The sequence below is a fragment of the Haliaeetus leucocephalus genome, unplaced genomic scaffold (assembly GCF_000737465.1).
Source record: "Haliaeetus leucocephalus isolate CR32 unplaced genomic scaffold, Haliaeetus_leucocephalus-4.0 Scaffold339, whole genome shotgun sequence".
Classification (NCBI taxonomy): Eukaryota; Metazoa; Chordata; class Aves; order Accipitriformes; family Accipitridae; genus Haliaeetus; species Haliaeetus leucocephalus.
In genome coordinates, this window is record NW_010972775.1 from 5,901,112 (window position 1) to 5,921,596 (window position 20,485).

Consider the following 20,485-nt stretch of genomic DNA (forward strand, 5'->3'; position numbering starts at 1 on the left):
CTGGCCTGCGCCTCGGGCGTACGGCTGCTCCGCAGAGCGGCCCGCCGCGTCGCGTCTCTCCCGTGCGGCCGCTGCGGGGAGCGGTCGGGGGAAGGGCCCTGGGCGCGGGGGGTTCGCCCTGGCCGTGCATCCCTCCCCCCCGCCCCGGTAGGGTGGTCGCACCGGAGCAGCGCGAACTGTAGCCTTATGCCCGCTAATGAGGTTGCCTTCAATTACGGAGACTTTTTTTTTTTTTTTTTTTTCCCCCCTGCCTTTCTCTTGTGTGGCTGAATAAGGAGCGGGGAGCGCGAGTGCAGTAACTTTTTCCGATGTAGGTTTAGGAAGTGCGCGGTATGGAGCTGTGTCGCAGAAGTTGCTTTCTAGCGCCTTTTCTTTGGGTTCCTCTAGCTACTAATGTAATACGCTAAGTAGTAATTGATTATTTCTGGTTAACGTGTATGCGTATCTAAATCTTACATAGGAATATTGATTGCCTTTAGGCAGGGTATAAATTCTTTTTGACTGTTGTCAGACAAGGTAGTACTTGCCTTTAAATGAGCCTTGGTGATTCAGAAATGCAGATTCTTCTGTTGCTCTCGATGTGGAATTTAAAGTAGTATCCTCGGAGAAGACAGCAAGAGTGTTTTCAAAGTTTTCTCTTTTAATGGACTGATTTCTCCACGCTTTGATGCTGAGAGAAGGGATTAAAAGGGGACAAAGAATTGACCTGTTATTAATGAAAGTCTTTGCATCACCTCATTATGCAGACTTGCAAGTGAGAAAGTTTGGCTGTCCATCTTCAGGTCTGGGAAGTGTTTCCTGGGGTCACGGCTAGTGTGGCCACATTCTAAAAGCCAATGGGGTTATAAAAACATTTAGAAATTATAGTGAGCTGTACCGTGTGGATGTGTGTACCAGAAAAATATAGCTGTTCCATAGATTTCACTTGCTGTAAAATCAAATGTGAAAAATACTCTTAGAGGCACCTCTTTAATGCCTGGAACCTGGAATTCACTTTAGTAACAGTTAATGTTTCTGTTGAAATAGTGAAGGTGAAATGTAGAAAAAGTAGGCTAACTTTTTTTTTTTGAAGTTGATTTCCACTTTCTGAGATGGAAACAGCATGCTATTCTTTGCTGATCAGGTATCTAGTTCAATAGTATGCTCGTCATCGCAGTTGTGTTGCAAAATAAGCCTTATATTTATTCTACTTCAAATGCTGAGGTGCTGGTCAGAGACTGAATATAGGTCTCTGTATTGGATAGGCAGATATGCCCATGTAAATGCATAACTTCTATTTATTTGTGTATTCTTCTGAGAACTCAAGAGTGAAAACCTAAAAAATCATTTTTGCAAGGAGTCTTTAACTTCATGAATAAAACGATCTCATGCATTCTGCTGTCTTTTTTTTTTTTTCCTAAGTATCTGGGACAGATTAGAGTCTCTGTTTAGCTGCAAACTAAATTCTTAAAAATGGCAGTTTATAATAGGCTTCTTAAATATTCTTGTATTTGGTATTCCAGCACCTACCAACTAAGCCAGCTTGGTATTAACAAGAGAACTCTGAAAATTATCCCTTCTTCCAGGAAAAATGATGACAACACTGATGTTTGACTTCTAGTGCAAGCAGTAATACTCTTCACATGCAAACTTGAGTAGGTTTAACCTGGTGTTCTGGAAATGGAAATCTGTTCATTAGCTGCAGTGGAAGAGTAGTGCGTTTTAGTGATGTGTTCCCTTGTGATATTTTTTCTTTTTGTAGTATTATAACTTGCCTGTTGAGATACTTAGAAATATGAAAGGCGTTGTTGAGAACCAAAGTCCCGTGGTTCCAGTAAGAGAGCAGAACCACATGGCAATCCTGCATCCAGATGTTCTTTGATGTGTTGAAGTTTCTGACCTTTAGGTAGCTCCCAATCTTCCAATTCCATTTAGGTAAAATGGAAAATAATGAACAATGGAGAGTAAAAATGATCGGGCTTGCTGTTCTCAGAAACCACAGCTTTTTGAGTTGTCCATGAAGAGTGCTAGGATCAGGTAGAAATTTAATTGCTTTTGTTCTATGTGACTAATAAATACTTGCATTATTACAATATATGACATTTTTCAAGTTAAGCTTTTATCTTTGCTTTACAGCTGAATTAAAAAGAAACTTTGGCATAGTAAAAACAGGAGATGTCAGCACCGTCACAGCAGCTGTAGGAAGACTATTCTAAACTATGCTTTAGTTTGTATAAACAGAAATAGTAGATTTTTTTCCCCTGCTTTGTAAGCATTTATATTAGTGATGTAAAAGTATTCAGTAGTTAACTTTAAAGTCAGCACTTTTCTAACTTTCTTGGGATTGCCCTTCCTTGTTAATTTCTCATTCTTCTAGTTGACAGGTGATAGTGCTTTTGGACATAAGACTTTAAGTTGAAACATCCAAAACAACTACTTAGTCTGCATGTTAAGTAGGATGCTGAAAACCTAAAATCAAGCTTATCTGATGTTGAACTTGAAACTTGCCTTCTAAGTTGTTTGCAGTTGTACTATGCAGTATTTAGTGAATGATTGCTTTCAAGTCTACCTTAATGAGAAGTTGCTGATGAGAATTCTGTAAGTAACGCGAGAAGTGTTTTGTAAAAGTGTCTTAAACTTTGGTTACAGCATGAGTAACTTTTAAACTCTGTGCCTGTCTTTAGTGTATCAAGTTTATCTTAATGTAATGGAATACATGCAGGTAGGAATTGCTTCTGCACTGAAATGCTGTACATCTGAAATTAATAGATGTTACTTGGTGTTTGGTATTCTTCAAAAGTGTAGTGAGGAAACTATTCAAGTCTTGAAGCAAAACCCTACTTTAAACTGTCTTGTGAATGCAGTGCAGGCGAGCTCAAGAGTAGCATCTGATAGCCACCAGCACAGTGGTAGGGTTGGTTTGTGGTGGTGTGTTTTTGTTGTGGGGTTTTTTTTATTGTCCGTTTTATTCATTTCTTCATCTGTCCCTTAAGAATGAAGTCATCAGTTTAGATTTTCTCTTAAGTTTAGTGTCTGTTTGCAGTGAACTGTGTATTTGCATCATATGGTCTGTTCCGTACTGATTGTAACCACTGTATTCTCTTGACTGCGTAGAGTACCTTGTGAAACTTCTCCTCCTTCATCTCAGTGTCCTGAAACAAATGCATAAAGAACTATGCACATATTCACTGTTACTACTGATCAAAATATGATCAGATCTCCAAGCAAATATTTAAAATTTATTGTTGCAAACACTTAGCAGGTTAGTACTCGGGAGAAACTGTATGCTGAGAATATCATCATCTTAATGAAAGAGAGGACATGTTTCACAAGGAAAGTCATATGATTCGAGCAGCAAGAAACTACTCCAAAGAGCGTGTAAATCAAAAATGACAAAGAGAAAGAGGGAGAGCTAGGAGGACAATTGCTGGGGCAACTTTTTGGAGATTGTGTGTACTGGCACATACTGACAGCAACTGAGTGGTGCAGGGGCTGAACAATTCGAACAGGAGAGTCTGACCCTTAAGAGGAACTAGGCTGCTACCTTACAGGAATTTTATTTCAGTTTTCTGGAAGAGGGAAGCAGGGAAATGTCGGTAAAATAAGCTTAAATTTTAGTCATTAGTGTTTAATTTGTTGCTGGTACTGGAGTTTTACAAAAATCAGTCTTTTAAATTTTTTGTTAATTGGCTTGTGTAGTGTAGCTTTAAGCATTGCAGGATGTTTTAAAAACAGTCTGTGACTGTAATCGGGTCAGGAGAAGAGAAATTGAGATTTGTTGTGAAAGGTCATCATACAGAACAGTAAGTGTAACGTTTCTTTTTAGCCACATTAAAAAAAAATTTTCTCTGCTTAATTAGCAGTATGATTGCATTCAAACTTTGTATGTAGTAGTGTTCTGTGGTGATTGCTTCTTTGCATTCAAATATAATTGTTTCCTGTTTTGATTAGTGTTGATTTTTCTTAATATCTGCATTGATAAGCTTACCTGCTCCTACCAATTTTTAGAGCCAACGCAGCCAAGAGCTTTAACTGGCTTGGACTTGTATGTCAGCAGAATGGTTTATTATGTTCCATTATTGGGGATTCCTTGTTGCTGGTGATGGGTGAGCCTGAAAAAACACAGATTGACTTGCACATCACAGGGTGAGTTTTCTGAAAACACTTTCTGAAATAATTATCTTTAAAGTGTGTGATTTTTTTTTTTTTTTTTTTTTTTTAAGAACTGGGTTGTGTTTTAGATCTGACTATCTGGGGGGGGTTCTCAAAATACACACTTATTCAATATCTCTCGTAGAATCTAGAGAGCTGTCAGGTTTCTTACAGTTTGGAGTGAACTGGTGTAATCCTAAACGATAGATCAGGTTGCTCAAGGCCTTGGTTTTTAGCCGAGATGTTGATCCTGCTTGAGCGGGGTATTGGACTACATGAGATCCCTTCCAACCTAAAATATTGTATGATAAACCATGCCATAAGCAGTTTTGTATGAAAAAAAAAAAAAAATGGAGACAAATCATAAACCTTTCCCTGTGGTTTTTTTGTGGGTTTTTTTTTCTGCATAATACCTCAACTTGGTGATAAGTGAAAGGATGTGTTGCAAGTATGGGCATTACAAGTATTGAACTAGCATCTTCTGTTATGTTCCTGCAGCTCCTCTTTAGCCCACTGTCCTGAAGACAAGAGGTTCTGGGTGATCAGGAGTCTCTATTAGCAGTTCAAGTTGGCTGGAGAATGGAAGGTGTTGAGTTTAAGGAAGAATGGCAAGATGAAGATTTCCCAAGGTTTTTAATTTTTTTTTTAATAGTAATTAAAATCAAATACATCCAGAATAAGCTTACCTCTTTATCTTCCTGGTGAACTAACACTCAATAATCTTGAAGTGATTTCCATTAATATGGTCATCTTGAAAAGGTTTTGTGGCATGTTTCTTTATGGTCTGGAAAGGGATCACTTCATCTTCATGGGTAAGTTAAGTAAAACAGGCATGCCACTTTTGAAGTTTCCAGTGTTACTAAAGTGAAAATTTGGAAGTTGGGCTTAGTTTTCTGTGGCACTCTTGTGCAACTACATTGTTTGCATATTACTACCAGTGTCTGAAGGCCCAAATATTTCATTAAGCAACATTTTTGAGCAAAATTTTTAACAGTTTGGACTGCTAGTGATGCTTGGGCCTACAAAGAAACTAAAAGAGCTGACTTCAGAGGCTTTCTGTAATAACATGACTAAACTACTTTTGTAATGTATTTAATGTCAAATTTTCTGAAGTGAGAATATAAGTTTTCTTAAGGATGACACACACTTGTAGCAACCAGTATTTTGGCATTTGTCACATCAACAGATGGTCACCTGCATGCTGTAAAGGAATTTTCTGCTACTTTGGTGCTTTGTTTACTGAAAGCTTGAACTTAGGCTATAAGTAAATTTAGTTCAGTACTGTCCCACAGTGGGTTTTTTAGCAGTGCGTAAGCCTAAATATTTGGCATTTAGCTGGCTATTTAAAAAAAGAAAAAAAAAGTTTTGTAACAGTAGTTTCTACTTTGTGCACCAGGCCCCTGCCAGAGGATGATCCTGTTGAGTCAGATATATTGGCTGCAGCTGGAACAGAAAGTGAAGCTGGTAAGAACATTCCACTCCAGTCAAGCTGACTGCTTCCTACTTAGATGGCTGTTTTAAAACTCTATTTTTGGTTTAGGGTGTTTTGGGGAGTGGGGGTGGTTTTTGAGTCAGGCTTGAGGAAACAGCATTCTAAATGACATTTTTGTATGTGAAGGATATTATAAACATCTTGTCTAGAAAGAAAAGGGTTTGGGAATAAAATATGAGACTCTTCATCCTCTTTGTGAACAGAGCTATCCAGGTAATACTGGACAAAAATGAATAACTGCACTCACTTCCTGACCTGTCTTAAAATCTTGGTTCATTATTTGGCCTCTGTGCATCAGTTAGGGCCTACCTTAGTTTCTCTCCAAATTTCAGACCTTTGTGGCCTTTTAAGAATGTTGCCCATCCAAATGGTCAGAGGGGTAATAATACAGATGCCTTTTTTTACATTTTTAATTTTTTGTATCTTGTCAGTCTGCTTTAGTTGTGGCATTTTCAGTGCTACATCAGTCATTTTATTTTATTCCCTGCTTTCAACTGCTGTCGGAATCACACAAGTACTTGCCTTATGTCTCAAAGCATGCTGGGTGTTCCCCTAATAGTTTCTTTAATTCTCTGTCCTCACTGTTGTCTGGCAGCCTTCTGGGTTTTTGCAGCTTGTAAATTATTTTTTTATTTCATCAAAGATGGTTATGATGTTACCAATATCTAACAAAATCAAGGGCTAGGGATATGAACTTATTGCATTATTTGCAAGACTTACTTAGTATAATATCTAGAACAACTCATGGAATGCTTTGGTATAGCTGGCATGGGTAATAGTTGCTTAGGTGGTGGCAGCACTTCAGGTTTTTCTTCTGTAGGGAGTATGGTGGTCTACCACTGTGATCATAGTGTGTATGCAGTTGGGTAAACTTACGGTCTTGAGGACTTGAGAACTTTGACCTCCAAGTGCTGTTCTTTTCACCCTGTGTTTAATTCTTATTCCAAAGATACATTGTTTAAATTATGGGAATTAATTTACCGTGCATTCTGAGAAAGCATTGTGGTCTTCTGTCTTGTTAATATGCCTGTCTAAACTCGCTTTAGCTTTGAAAAGAAACAATTTGCTTTTTTAAATACAGAGGTTAATGGAACCAAAGTGAGGAAGAAACTAACAGCTCCAGATATTAGCTTAACTTTGGATCACAGTGAGGAATCTGTTTTGTCTGATGACTTGGATGAGAGTGGAGAGATTGATTTGGATGACTTGGATACTCCTTCAGAAAATAGCAATGAGTTTGAATGGGAAGGTAAGTATTTTGTTACTTTTGTCTGATGCCTGTAAATATTTCTATTTTCTTATGTGCAGGTCAACAGTTTTTCAGGTGGGAAATAACTATGGCTCAATATTACAAGAGGAAAAATAAAAAGGGAATGATTAGATTAGAAATTGGGAATATATGCAATGAATTTTTAAAGAGCAAATCAGACCTCAACTGATTAGTACACAGACAACATAATAATAGCTGTACCTCCAAATAAACTTAGGTGAATGTCATTAAACAACTGTAAGACTCAAAAGTTATGGAAAATCCTCTTTGTTGCAATATGTTTTTAAGAACCAACCTGGGGGAAAAAAAAATGCCAAAGGTGTTTTACATGTATTATAGATGAGCTTTAAATAGAGGTGAACCATATAAAGTGATGTAGATTAGCTAGTTGGAAATTGATGAATTGCAAGCCTTTGTATTGAAGGAAGACTGAATGGTATTTTTAAAAATACTGACTAACACCTGATCTCATATCTTACTGTGGTGAGAAGGGTAAAAGGTCAGTAGCCTTAGAGTTTGCGTGCTTTCTGGGTTGACTGAAGTGGTAGAAGAGCCTCTATTTTGTGTCAAGGAATTCTGAAATGACTTGATAGGAAGTTAACATAGCTATAGCCTCACTAGTAATGATCTGAAATTTAAGAAATGAGTAGATGCTTCATCCTATTCTTACAGGCAAAACCTGGAGATTCTAACAAATTTTATTGGAGGTAAAGAAGTTCTGTGTAGGAGTTAAAGTACAAGTTTTATACTTTCAGTTTTAATTATGTTTTAAGGCCCTTTTATGTAAGCCAAGAACTGTTGTGTTGGCCAAACAGTTGGGGTCTAACTTCTGTAAACTTCATGACTTAAGAATGTCTCTAAACGTGTAAACTCAATTATAATTTTTTTATTCTGGAAAAAAAATACTTCTAATTCCTGAGTAAACAGGAAGCTCTCTTTTCACTGTTATGTATGAAACACTACCTGTTCTTCATTCCAAGATAGCTTGTAAATGGAGAAGGAAACACCCTTTAGAATAAGGGGTTTTTTAAAATAGCTAAAGACATATTGCAGGTGAAGTTTTTGTAACAGAGCTTGTGGATTTACCTGTGTAAAAGGATTTTCATCATTTTGGTGAAGAAGAATTGGTATTTAGGGTTAGTTTTGCAATGATGCAAAGGAAATGTTCCGGATGTTTGTGCCTTGTTTTTAAAAGTGGCTGAAAAGGATTTCTGTCTTTTCTTCCTTTAATGCTGCTGCCTTCATTTTCCTGGAAGGATAGTTTCAATTAACAGCTTTGTCTTGGGAGCAGACAACTAACTTGCAGTAGGTTTTTCTCGCTTTGGGTAAGGTCTATGCAACAAAGTCAAGAATCATAATTTAATTGGAGCAAATTGTTTTACAGATTGCTGTCAGCATAAATTTCATATATATTGATTGCACACATATGAATTAGATTTAATTTCTAAATAGATTTGCCTGCATGTCTGCTTGCAAGGTACTGTCAATGTTTTAAATCATGCTTTTATGTAAATCTGTGATCAAGCAACCTGTGTAATTATCATCGGAGTTAACCACTTTGTCTGTTTTGGTAAGATTCATCAAGGTCTGTATTCTGAAAGCCTACAATTAAATAGGCTTTCTACGTGAATTGAAATTTGTCATGTACTTTAACATGGAAAACTACAGTCAATGGATAACTGCCAACATGGAGTATTTTACTAAAATATGTATGACACCCATGAGATCCTATTTTGTAATGACTGAAGGAACTAAGTCAGCTGATATGTCTGACTGGCTAAAGAACATTAAAATAGATTAGATAGCAAAGTGGTTAACCTGTATTGTAATTGATTGTCACTATACGTAGTATTCATAATGGATCTTGAACATGTTTTAACTTTGGCAGATGATCTTCCAAAACCAAAAACTACTGATGTAATTAGGAAAGGATCACTTACTGAATACACTGCAGCAGAGGAGAAAGATGATGGTCGACGCTGGCGAATGTTTAGGATTGGAGAACAGGACCATAGGGTGGACATGAAGGCAATTGAACCATATAAAAAAGTTATCAGTCATGGTGGTAAGGACTAGTGATGTGCTGAGGGGAACTGTTGAGAAACTTACTACTTTAAGCTAAGCTGGGGTGGCACAGAAAGAGCTTTGGGTATAAAGACTCGTGATAATTCATTTGTTGCAGTATTAAGGCATATGGTTGATTTAATATTTTTTCCCTATTAAACTAAAGTTCCAAAATGTGCACATGTTCAAATGAAGCTAACATGCTTATATGTAATAAGATGTACTTAGCTGTTCTACAGCGTCAGTGCTACCAGTATAATTTTTTGGTTTTAAGAGTGTTGAAAGCATTAATTGTAGATTTACTAAGGCATAAGTCAATTTAATGACTCTTCCCAACAGTCTGTGGAGTTTAGTTTGGAAGGAAAGTTGGCTATATAAAAACTTTATTAAATATATTGAGATTCTATACTGAGATGTTGATTTGTAGGTACAGCATTTGATTTACATCAACTCCAGCTATTTCTTTAGATGTAGATGAACTTGAAAAAGAAATCTTCAGGTTTTCTGTAACTATGAATCTGCCTATATAGAATAGATGTTTGTAAGTCTCTTCAAGGTAAATAATGAGAAAGCTTACTGAATATGCTTGACTCTGTGTAAACGTAGTTATTGTATAGTCACCTTTGTTACCACTGTTGCTTTTTCCTTTGTTTTTAGGTTATTATGGTGATGGGTTAAATGCCATTGTTGTGTTTGCTGTTTGCTTTATGCCTGAAAGCAGTCAGCCTAACTACAGATATCTAATGGACAATCTATTTAAGTAAGTCATCATCTGCCTCTGAATACTATCTTAATTTCACATTGTGAAAATTAGCATTTTAATGTAAGGCCTACTTCTCTCTCATCTTTTTAATGAAGCTTTTTGTATTTCAGATGAGGGAAAAATAAGAAATAGAAAAGCAACTACATCTGCTTCCAGGAGAGGGAAGAAAAAGTTATTAGATGTTGCTCAACACTTTTGCCAGCTTTGTTTTTTTAAATATATTTGAGCACTACTAGGAATTACTTTAATATCCACAGATCTTTACTTGAAAGTTTTTGTTGCTTGTCTCTGCAGGTATGTAATTGGCACTTTAGAGCTGTTAGTAGCAGAGAACTATATGATAGTTTACCTGAATGGTGCAACAACAAGGAGAAAAATGCCAAGTTTAGGCTGGCTTAGGAAATGTTACCAGCAAATTGATAGAAGGTAAGAAGCTCTGCAGTGTTTTCTTACAATATTCACATGCTCACTGTTTAATGTGGTATCTGGTACCTACTGGATAAGATTTAAGCAAATTGCTTGGTATATTGAAAACCTCTTCCTAAGCTGGACAATGTGGAATAATGCTACAGGCATGCCTGGCTTTTTTGTTGCAGGGTGGTTTCTTGTTTGTTTTAAGTGAAAATAGTAGTGTTAAGAGTACTGAATACTCTTACCACGTAGAATATCCTTAAAACTTCTTGTATTAATATGATAAGGTAATAAGGGGGGGTCCTTTGTGAAGGACTTCATCATTAGTTGTGTAAAAAGATTCAAAGAAACTTCTCTTAAGAATGTTATTTCCTTGTCATTATTGTCAAAATGATACTATCTCTTAATTTTTGACTATATGATTGTGTGTTTTGTTTTTTTTTTTCTTCTGGCAGATGGTAATGCCTAATAATGGAATGTCAGAATACTAGATTTATGTGACAGTTGTGCTTGCAAAAACATATATTAAAAAAAAACCCAAACCTTTGTTGTCATGCTGCCTTTTTGTTCTAGTAATTATGTCTTCTGTTTGAATTCTTTAGGTTAAGGAAAAATCTGAAATCATTAATCATAGTTCATCCTTCTTGGTTCATCAGAACACTTCTGGCCATCACAAAACCTTTTATTAGGTAATACTCTGGAAGCTATTTCTTTGGAAAAAAAAATAATCCTAACAACTGTTTACTTTAAACTTCAAAAACTGTTTTATAATTGACCTATTGAAAACTTTTTAAGTTGTAACTGTACCCTGCATTTGTTCTTCCACAGCTCAAAATTCAGCCAAAAAATTAGGTATGTCTTTACCCTGGCAGAACTAGCTGAACTCATCCCCATGGAATACGTTGGCATCCCAGAATGCATAAAACAGTACGTTTTATTATTCAAACATGTTCTACACTGATCATGTTTTAGAACCAGTATATATTGTATTCAATGATTGGTTTGAATGTAATAATTTGCATTTAATAAAATTTAATTTAACTCAGATCATCGCTGTATCTAGGAGGAGTATCCATGTTTGACCACAGTGCTAACTACGGTTTGGTATGCAGTAGCATAGATAGTGAAATTGTTAATGTATAGGGATTTTCACAAATAGTGCCTTGCGTAATTACCAAATTATGGTGTGTGTGAATTAAGTCTTCTAGAGACAAGGTCTCATTCCAGTTGTTATACCCTTTAGTATGCTAAACTGGCTTGTGAGAGAGAAATTCTGGACGTGTTGATACTGAAGTTATTTATAGTATCTTCGGTGTTCATGCTAAAATGTGGAACAAATTAAGTGGTGAAATACCACGTGGGTTGGGATTTCATTTAAAAGAGTAGCTGTGGTGGAAAAATGATGAATCCCTACCCATAATAGTTCTAAAACTACTTTGGTGAAGAGGTGAAGGCAGCATCAATGTCCTTGGTTTTCTCCTCTTCCTTCCCTCCAGATACAAATATCCATTTTAACGTCAGCACAACTTTGCTCTCAAATACGATGATGATGATACTTTTTTCAATAGCATTTGTGGGTGCAGTAATAGAGTAGAAATCACAAACTTGGGTCTTAAAAAAAGCCAGATGAAAATACTAACAATTTTGATGACAAATCGATCAGCCTATTAGAGGGTATACATACAAAACCTATAGAGAATGCATCACGATAGGTGATTGCAAACTGGGAACTCCATAAGGAAAGGTGGCATAGTCTCACTGTGTGGACAGAAGGGCTCATCCATATTGCACAGATCCACAAATTGGTCCCCCACGCTCCTGCATATGGCTGGTTATTGCAGTAAACATTCAGCTGGTATCAGTTGCAGAGTTTAACTTTTTATAAAATAGAGAAAACACAGTTTTCTTGGGGTGGAGAGGAAAGACATGACAATGCTGAAGCAGCCTTGTGCTATCTTTAGAATATTTTTTTACTGGGGCTTTTGAAGGATGTGTTATAAATACTCAGACTGCCTTTCTAAGGAGAGAAAGACTCATTTCTGTATTGATAAACCTTTTAACTGTTCTGCAAAGGTTGAACTTGGTTGACTTATGGAGTTAATTCTCAGACTTCTGTGGAGGATTACATCTGGCTTCAAACTGTTACGAATACAGACTTTAAATTTCAGTGATGGATGTTAATACTGTACAAGAAGTATTGAATTCATATGTTATGTCATAGTAATTAAATCTTAATGCTTCTTGCTTATAAATTTTGGAGGTACAATATATTTTTTCTTAATTATATCATTTTCAAAACTTGGTATGTTTCTACAAACTGTATTGACACTAATACCAGTTTGCAGCTTCTGTTGAATTTGGCCTTCATATGTTATATTTACTGAAATCAAACTTTTCCTCACCAAGGTATGAAGAAGAAAAGTTTAGAAAGAAACAGAAAAGGTATCTTCATATTTTGATTAGGGTTGCATCTAGATAAGACAATTTGCACTGCAACTAACTCCCAGTTGATTGGCTTGCATAAAGGAATAAGCATTTGTAAATATAAACATGCACTAGTGACTAAGTTTTTATGCATGAAAGTAACTATACTGCCTGCAAGTACAATATATCATCTAAAAGAACTCACCCTGGATGTTCAAACAGATATTTGTGAATAGTCTCTACTACATGAGATGCTCACTTCTAAGGCGATACATGTTTCTCAACTGAATCTTCAAGAGACAAAAGTAGTGCTTCTTTCTAACAAAAAGTGATGCCTGAAGGAAGAGCTGGTTTTAGGTGCTAAGCTGTAGCTATGCATCAGCAGAGATGGAACTCTGGAAGAAGCTCTAATATTGAATTTTGTATTTTTGGTATTCACTACCTTTTCAGTTATTAACTTGAACAGATGCAATCTAAATTAGTATTTTTAGTGCTGTTTGTATTTGCAGTGCCTATGTTCCTTGCTAATAAACACTGGATTTTCATTTTGTTAATTCTCAGTCTCCTGCTAACTATTCAAGCTATTCTAGCAGATGATGAAAATTTTTGAATGGATATGTTACTTTTTTGCTCTCATTAACACATGTACTGAAAGGTTTTGCTACTAACTTGGCTTTTTTTAATTACTCTTCCTGTGTGTGCATAACTGTTGAGGGAGACTTATTGTCTAAGAGGAACACTGAGAGATTAAAATAAAAGGAATTTAAATTCTTTCTGAAAGCTAGCAGATAAAGCTAGTGATAAGTGTTGAACATTCTCCAGGAATTATTCAAATTAAGTGATAATTTTGCAGTGTGTAACCTGAAGTACTAAGCCTGTCAAATTTAAGAAACCCTTCCAGTACATATTTAAGAACAGTTCTGCTTGATTTCTGCCTCCCCCCTATGCCCCACCAGCATGCATAATTCTATATGCCCAGTTCCATTGCAGGGCCCATTGTATTCAGGATGCAAACCTGAGACAGTCAAACAGTAATGTAAAAACTTTTCAAAGTCTCCAGTACAGCAAGCACTTCTTAGTGTCCCTGTTGATATTGCTTATACTGCCATCACTTTTGTAAATAGTACTATGTTCCTAAGTGAAACTTATATGTAGAGGAGAGATCACAGGCACTATTTGATACTGAGACTTTAATCAGGTTGAAAGCAGTTGTAGGTATTGTTATAATAGGGGGAAAGGAGATGTGTTGAAGTTTAGTTACTAAATTTGAGGATGGCAGTAGGAATTCCTTGGCTATGTGTATGAGTTGGTTTGGGAGCTAGCATATGATATACCTCTATGGATTTATACTGTCAGCTCTATGTTTATGCATAGCTTGTTTGCATTAGCTTACTGTATTTTTTTTACACTTTCTGTTAGTCCTGTAAGCTGTGTCAAAATGTGCTTTTCTAAAATACTGCAGTGAGGACAGGGATGACTTGCAGCTGCGTACTGTGCAGGCAAAGAGGTATTTGACTAGGACTGTTGCTTCTAGACACAACTGCTCCAGACCTATTAGATCCTTACGTAGTAGGTTCCATTTTTACAGCTGCAAAAATAAAAGGCAACAAAAAACAATCCCCCAAAACCCAACCAACCAATAAACAAAAAACCCCGTTGCCTCCCCTTTATATGGGTTTATGGCCTAGAAGAGCTGTCACTTTTACCATTTTGAAAAACTGGCTGGTTATAGTTTGAGAGACTGGACAGGTAGGTTAGACAATTAGGTTGTTAGAAGACAAACTTGGCCTTAGCCTCTCTCACTTTGGAATGGCTGTTGGTTTTAAAATTAACTTACCTCCATGCACAATTTATTTTCTAGAAGATATAGTTAAGACTGTAGCTTGTTCTTACTGTGAAGAGGAAAAGTACATCTCATGCAGGACTGTCAGCCATCCACTGGTTTCTGCAAAGCAACATTTTGTTTGCTAGTCCTAAGGTGGATATAAAAAAAACCCAAACAACCAAAAACCAAAAAAACAACCAAAAAAACCCACAAAACAAAAAAAACAGTTTTAGCAGAATGATGGTGAATTTTTCCTGGGTAATTAGAAGAGTCCTAGAACTTCATAGAAGAAGTATTGCCGTTAAGGAGCCACTTAACTTTTGTTGATTCAACTAGTGCTGTTACCTTCTTGGCTTAATTACTATAATGTTAATGGTAATTCTGTGCTTATTCTGCAGTGTGTGAATTCATCCAAGCACAGTGCTTGACAGTGTTGTCATGTTACCTGTAAATTTGTATTCCTGCTTGCATTCATTAATAAAAGCACAGAACCTGCTTTTTTCCTTTTGTAGTCAAACTTCACTTGCACTTTTCAAATGCTTCCTTTTGAATGCTATAGTTATTTAAATGGTTTCTTAACAGTTTTAATTAATTTCTAGGGGGAGGTAGGAAAACATTTAAAAAAAAAAAAAAGGCAAAGCGTTGTGATGGCATTCAATAAAAATCTTAATATTTATTTACTAAAACTTTTTCCATGTAAAAGCTTTGTGTTTTCCTGTTAATAGTTTTTGCTTAATATGTGAGCTATCAAACTAAACTACTTCTTAATATGGTTTTAATTTTACTGCTTTCTTTAAGCAGAGTTGACCAAGAGCTGAATGGAAAACAAGAGCAGAAAAGTGAACAGTAAGTTTGGAGTCCAAACAAGACTGAAGAATATGCAGATGGAATGATGCTATTTTTGCTCCATTTACAATGTGTTCTCTGTATATATTATATAACCTGTTGCAAAAGGTGCCGAATTTCTTTGGACTAGCACACAATGGACTGCTTACTGCTGTATTGGTTTGTCTTGACTTTAATAGCTATGTTTATGTAATCATTTCATACTGCTAAATGTCAAAGAACCCTATGTTTTCAGAGGGTGTTCTTGCAGTTGTTTATCTAAATGATGCATGTTCTTCAGTAAAATATTTATATACCTAAATGTTAAAGGAAAGAGATAATATATATTTTTTATGACTGAGCAATATATTGTATGTACCTGCTGAAGGAATTCATCTGCAGGTAGACAAGGCCATAAGTTACTTGTTATTGTATAAATCTGTTTTGCTGTAAATGGTCAAGTGCATTTCTTTGTTGTCACAGAAACCTTAATTTGTTTGGATATTAACAATCACATAATGTAGTCTTTCACAAGTGCGGAGATCCTTGTTTTTGTTCACATATCTAATACAAGCAGTACTCATTTACCTCACTAGAGTGAGCTTGAGCTTTGGTGTCTTTTAGTCCATTTTTGAGAATGCAGAACTGCAGTTCTGTGAACTTCAGTCTGTTGGCCAAACGGTTTAAGCCTAAGCCACAGCAGAAGCTGAACTGTTTGAATGACTAGTAAGATATCAGACCTTTCTCAATGTAGTTGTGAATTTAGATTCTGCTTCAGTAAATCAAGGCTATCTCAGCTACCAGTAGGAAATTAGTTCATTGCAATTCTTCTTGGATAAATATTGGTTGTAGGAACTGTGGTCGTACTTAGAGCTTGGGAGTTACATAGATGTTCTCACCATAATATCAGTTGTTTGCAGAGGTATGGGGAATCTTATGCTACCTGTGTCATCCCTGTAGATGAAACATCCATTTCTAAAGCTCTTAGTTTGGCACATGATGCCAGCACTAATTTCACTTAACAAAAAAAAAAGGTGATTTAAAGGTTGGTGGTTTTTTTTCCTCCCCACAATGGTAGTAAACTTGTGTCTGTAAGAGATGTTCTTGGACACATAGGCAACAATAATGCACTGGTTGATACGTTGTAGAAGTTTGTAACATCTCTTGATAATCATTGCTACTTCCCTGTAAGGACAGGTGCATGCAAATAAATCCATTCAGGAGTTGAGCAGTATAATATTGTAGCAAATACTAAATCTTCACTTCTGGTTTTTATTGTGCTCGCAATTTTGTCTTAATGTCGAAAATATCAGTTCTTAACTATATTAAAAGTTAGTGTTACACAGTTCCCTTATTTAAAAAAAAAAAAAGTTGTGTTCAACCAGATTACTATCTGACACTGATAAATAGCAGTCATGACTTATTACCAATTAACAATAAATCTAATCTCTCTAATGATGCATGTATAGACTCTGAGAGCATATTCATGTCAGGTGAGGGCAAATTACCCATGTCTCTGGGAGTTTTAATTCTGCAATTCAGAGAGTTTCATCTCAAGATCTAGGTACTTTTGTTATAGCAGCTTCTGTATCACAGTTTCAAAGAGATTAATATGTAGGCTGTTCTCTTTCAAGTTGCCTTGCATCCATTTCATAAGGTCTGGATCTTGCTCTGAAAGCAGAACACAAATGTGAACAGTTTCTTTGGGCTGTCTTATCTCCTGCTCCAGTTTCAGTGTTGACCCAGATTAATGTAAAGTTCCAGTCAGTAAATTGGACACTTACAGCCTGTTTCCTTTTGATACTTTCACAGCGCAGTGTATGAACATGCAAACCTGTAAACCTTCTTGATTTTTACTGATTCTATGTGGGTCCTAAGCTAGATACTAAGCATTCTGATCATCTCATTTCAAATTTTTCCTGATTTAAAAAAGTATTCTTCTCAGTAAAATCATATTCTTGGCGGGAGGATTGTAGTCCTACATGTCCTGTTGCTTCTTATGTGTATAGTGCAGTATAGAGTAGGCAGTCCTCTGTATAGACCATATTATCAAATGATGGCACTTTTACTGTTGTCTTTCCTGGTGGCTGAGTGATTTTACAGTTTCATGCTACAGCAGTACAATTTCTTTTGGAAATATGTATGTGCTTACTGAATGGTTTATTTCTCTAGTATAAGTTTTCATGAATGAATATAGAGCACAACAGTTCTTCTGTCCTTAAAGATATGCAGCCTGAGAAACAGGTGTACTAAAGAATTATTCCCCTCTGATCTTTTGCAGCTCATCATTTAAAATGGTGAGGTGGTTGTTTACAAAAAGTGACGAGGTCCCAAGGTTACTTTGAACACAGATGGGTAACTTTTTGTCAAATTTACCTTTTTAAAAATTATAAAATAATTTAATATATTTTAATATTTAAAAACATGAAAAGTTGGAATTTCATACTTTAATAAAAGTTATTTCAAAACCTGAATCACTTTGTGATAAGATACAATATTTCAGGGAATTCACCATTCAATGGCACTTCCTTCTAAAACTCATGTTCGCAGAATACAGTTTAAGTCCTGTCAAGAAAAGATAATTTCATGAGTACTAACTTACCTTTGATTTGGAGGTCTCATTAGTTTGTTTATATATATATTTGTGGTAATAAGTCATTGGTTATCTTTTGTTATTACTGTGCGCAGCTGAAATAGTGGTTTGGGCCAGTGGCCTCTCTGTGTGGATGTGACATTTTGTAAATTGGTTTCTGCAATAGGGTAAGTGTTCAGAAGTGGCAAAGATTTTGGAGAAAGTGTCATTTAAAAACTGATGCGAGTACACTGTAGATTGCTTGAATGTTCTTGACGTTCTGTGTAGTATGGCAAAGCCATGTTCTGTTGGAAAGTAATGGAGAGGGATGTATAAGGATTTAGTGCTGAAGCAGATTGAAGTCTTTGAGGTTCTGGGATGTTAAAATGGAGAATTTTTGGTTCCAAAAATCTTAGAACTAGTTAGAATAATATGTAACCTTGTTCATAACAATACAGTTTAGCATTTTTTTTCCTTTATTTTCAGTGAACAAGTGAAGAATAGTATTTCTTGCTGTGAGGAACTTTGTACTGAGAAACAGTAGTTATATTCTGAATTGCACACAATTGGTATATAGTCTGTTAGCATGTTTCAGCAATTTTGTTGCATAATACGCTTAAATGCTTTAATGACAGCTTAAAACCTTTCAACAGCTAATTTGTGTCAGACTTCAAGATCAGATTACATGCTGGTGGTAATAGAATCTTTTATGAAATGACCTCGAAGTGTGTCATAGGGAGGAGAGGGTGGCATTGGTGCCTAGTCATGTCAGCTTCACTGATGTCATCTACTGAAATGTCTGTAGTTAACTGAAAATAATGGAACTACATTGTGAATGGGCACTTTCTAAACTAAATCTGTCACAAAGAAATAAGTTTCTTGGTGAAAAGTGTATTTCTTTCAGTGTCAAATTTTTGTCTGTGTATCTTACAGATTTATACAGTATTTATTACATAGAAAGATGGCTTAAATGCATCTTGTATCAAAAGCTGTTGTCTTTGGAGATGACTTTAATTCTCAAGTCATTCCAGTCTCCCTCAGAAAAGTCTTGTACAAGGAACAGAGGGGAGAGGGATAATAGCTTGCGTGCTTTTTGTAACCGCAGAAGTCTTATAAAGCTTTCAGTAAAAATTCTTATTCAATCCTTGTGGATGCAGGTCATTCTCCAGAGGATTTGTTTCACCGACTGGTTGTCGGAGATGCTTGAAATAAGTGCTTTAATTATACTTTTTAAGGATATCTGGTTTTAGTCAGAGTAGCACTTTGAAATACAAGGAATATTTAAATATTCATATACTGAAAGACAGATTTGGCAGCTTTCCTAGCTTCAAAATTTTAAGTTGAACTACATGGTTTCCTTTATCACATCTTGTTCCGTATATTGAGCTAACAGGAAAAAAGGGCATTTGTGAAGAGGGTGCAGTTGTGTTACAGTTTTTCATCATTCCCTTCAAGCAGGACTAAGATCAGTGAAATTAAAGCCATTCTTTGCTCAACTAGATGTTTTTTCAGTTTTGCAATTTGGACTGCCCAGATTAATCTGATTTAAACATAGGTTGGTTGGTTGTTTTTTTTTCCCCAGTATTGCAAATGATCTGAGGAGAAGCTACTGGAGTGTTTTCAAAAAGTCAAGTCCTTATGTTACCATGCTCCTTACTCTAGGTAGCTCCAGTTAGTATTTATGACATGGAATTCCAGGTTAATAATCACAAAAAAATATTCATGGAAGACAGATGCTTACGTTCCCAGTGGCTCTGCAGTTCTGCAGTGTTTCTTATTCGGTGATCTGAACAAAGCCTTTTTATTAACAGGAAAAGCCCAAGTAGTAGGGTGCTCTACCAGTTGAATGGCAGATACAAGGGTTAAGACACTGCCTGTTAGTATCACTAAAGTGATGGGTGATATGGGAAATGTGCAGTGTTTAACAAAACAAAGCTGCACTAGTCATGCAAAAACATAGGTTGTGACTCGTAGGTGATATAACTGGCTTAAATTGACTATTAATGTTCTTCACAGATGTCACTATTTTCCTTTGCCCCTTTAATATAAAACTATGTAAGTACAAGACTCTTCACCTACCTCTTAAGAATGTTATGATCCTTCTTTTTTTTTTAAATGAGCTTCCCTTTTCTGTTTGTGTTTCACAGTGTCATGGAGTAAGGTGATAAACACATTTCTAAATGTGCTAGCTGTTACTACTTATGGGAAACTTTTTAATTAGGAAAAAAATAAATGCTATATGCAATAAACACCTTTGGAAAAGGTCTGAATGTTTTATTTTACTGCATAGGAATATATTGATAATGCGAGTGTCTTTTATGATCGTATGCACCACCCACTCCCTCCTAAAAATGTGAAATTTAAACCTGGTTCCTAAAGCACTATAGGTGCCAGTTCGCTAGTCTCAGTGAAATTCAACAATTATTTTGACGATAGTTTTGGAGTTGAGTATTTAGAAGGTTTTTGGCAGTCGGTACAGGTTGGGAATACAACGCTAGAGGAAAATGGGTTCAGCTGGTAGCTTAAGGAGGGCAAGGCTTTCAGTCGCTTGAACAGGTAAAATAAACCTAAGCCCGCAACTACACCCCTTTTAACTCTTCGTTATTACATAACTTTAAAAAGTCGACCCTAGCCCGCTGCGGCACGACCTCGCTCTTGAATGCCTGTGGCGGGGGCCGCGCCAGGGAAAGCCGCGCAGCTCGGCCTGC

At 36.2% G+C, this 20,485-nt stretch overlaps 2 protein-coding genes across 3 annotated transcripts in view; both read left to right on the forward strand.

Annotated features, from left to right (window-relative positions):
* The window catches only part of MTMR10 (myotubularin related protein 10), a 536,484-nt gene that overhangs the window by 36,486 nt on the left and 479,513 nt on the right, over window positions 1–20,485 (forward strand). The gene's annotated exons all lie outside the window — the stretch shown is intronic.
* Window positions 1,099–16,227, forward strand: BNIP2 (BCL2/adenovirus E1B 19kDa interacting protein 2). 2 transcript variants are annotated; one of them, XM_010571739.1, is made up of 12 exons: window positions 1,099–1,123; window positions 3,988–4,125; window positions 4,630–4,760; window positions 5,528–5,595; window positions 6,705–6,872; window positions 8,782–8,958; window positions 9,615–9,717; window positions 10,015–10,146; window positions 10,734–10,820; window positions 10,960–11,058; window positions 12,538–12,573; window positions 15,182–16,227. In XM_010571739.1, the coding sequence occupies exons 3-12, from the start codon at window positions 4,711–4,713 to the stop codon at window positions 15,228–15,230; spliced, it is 969 nt and encodes a 322-aa protein (XP_010570041.1). In that variant the 5' UTR covers window positions 1,099–1,123; window positions 3,988–4,125; window positions 4,630–4,710; the 3' UTR covers window positions 15,231–16,227. The 2 variants fall into 2 exon arrangements, with proteins under 2 accessions (XP_010570041.1, XP_010570042.1); XM_010571740.1 differs by lacking the exon at window positions 12,538–12,573 and having other exon boundaries at window positions 1,100–1,123; window positions 15,179–16,227.

What these genes read in the sequence shown, in the direction of transcription:
- BNIP2 (XM_010571739.1), top strand. Translation starts at nt 4,711, where the DNA reads ATGGAAGGTGTTGAGTTTAAGGAAGAATGGCAAGATGAAGATTTCCCA. An exon ending in TGGAACAGAAAGTGAAGCTG is followed by an intron (nt 5,596 to 6,704) that starts GTAAGAACATTC and finishes TTTTAAATACAG; the next exon opens with AGGTTAATGGAACCAAAGTG. An exon ending in CTAATGGACAATCTATTTAA is followed by an intron (nt 9,718 to 10,014) that starts GTAAGTCATCAT and finishes TTGTCTCTGCAG; the next exon opens with GTATGTAATTGGCACTTTAG.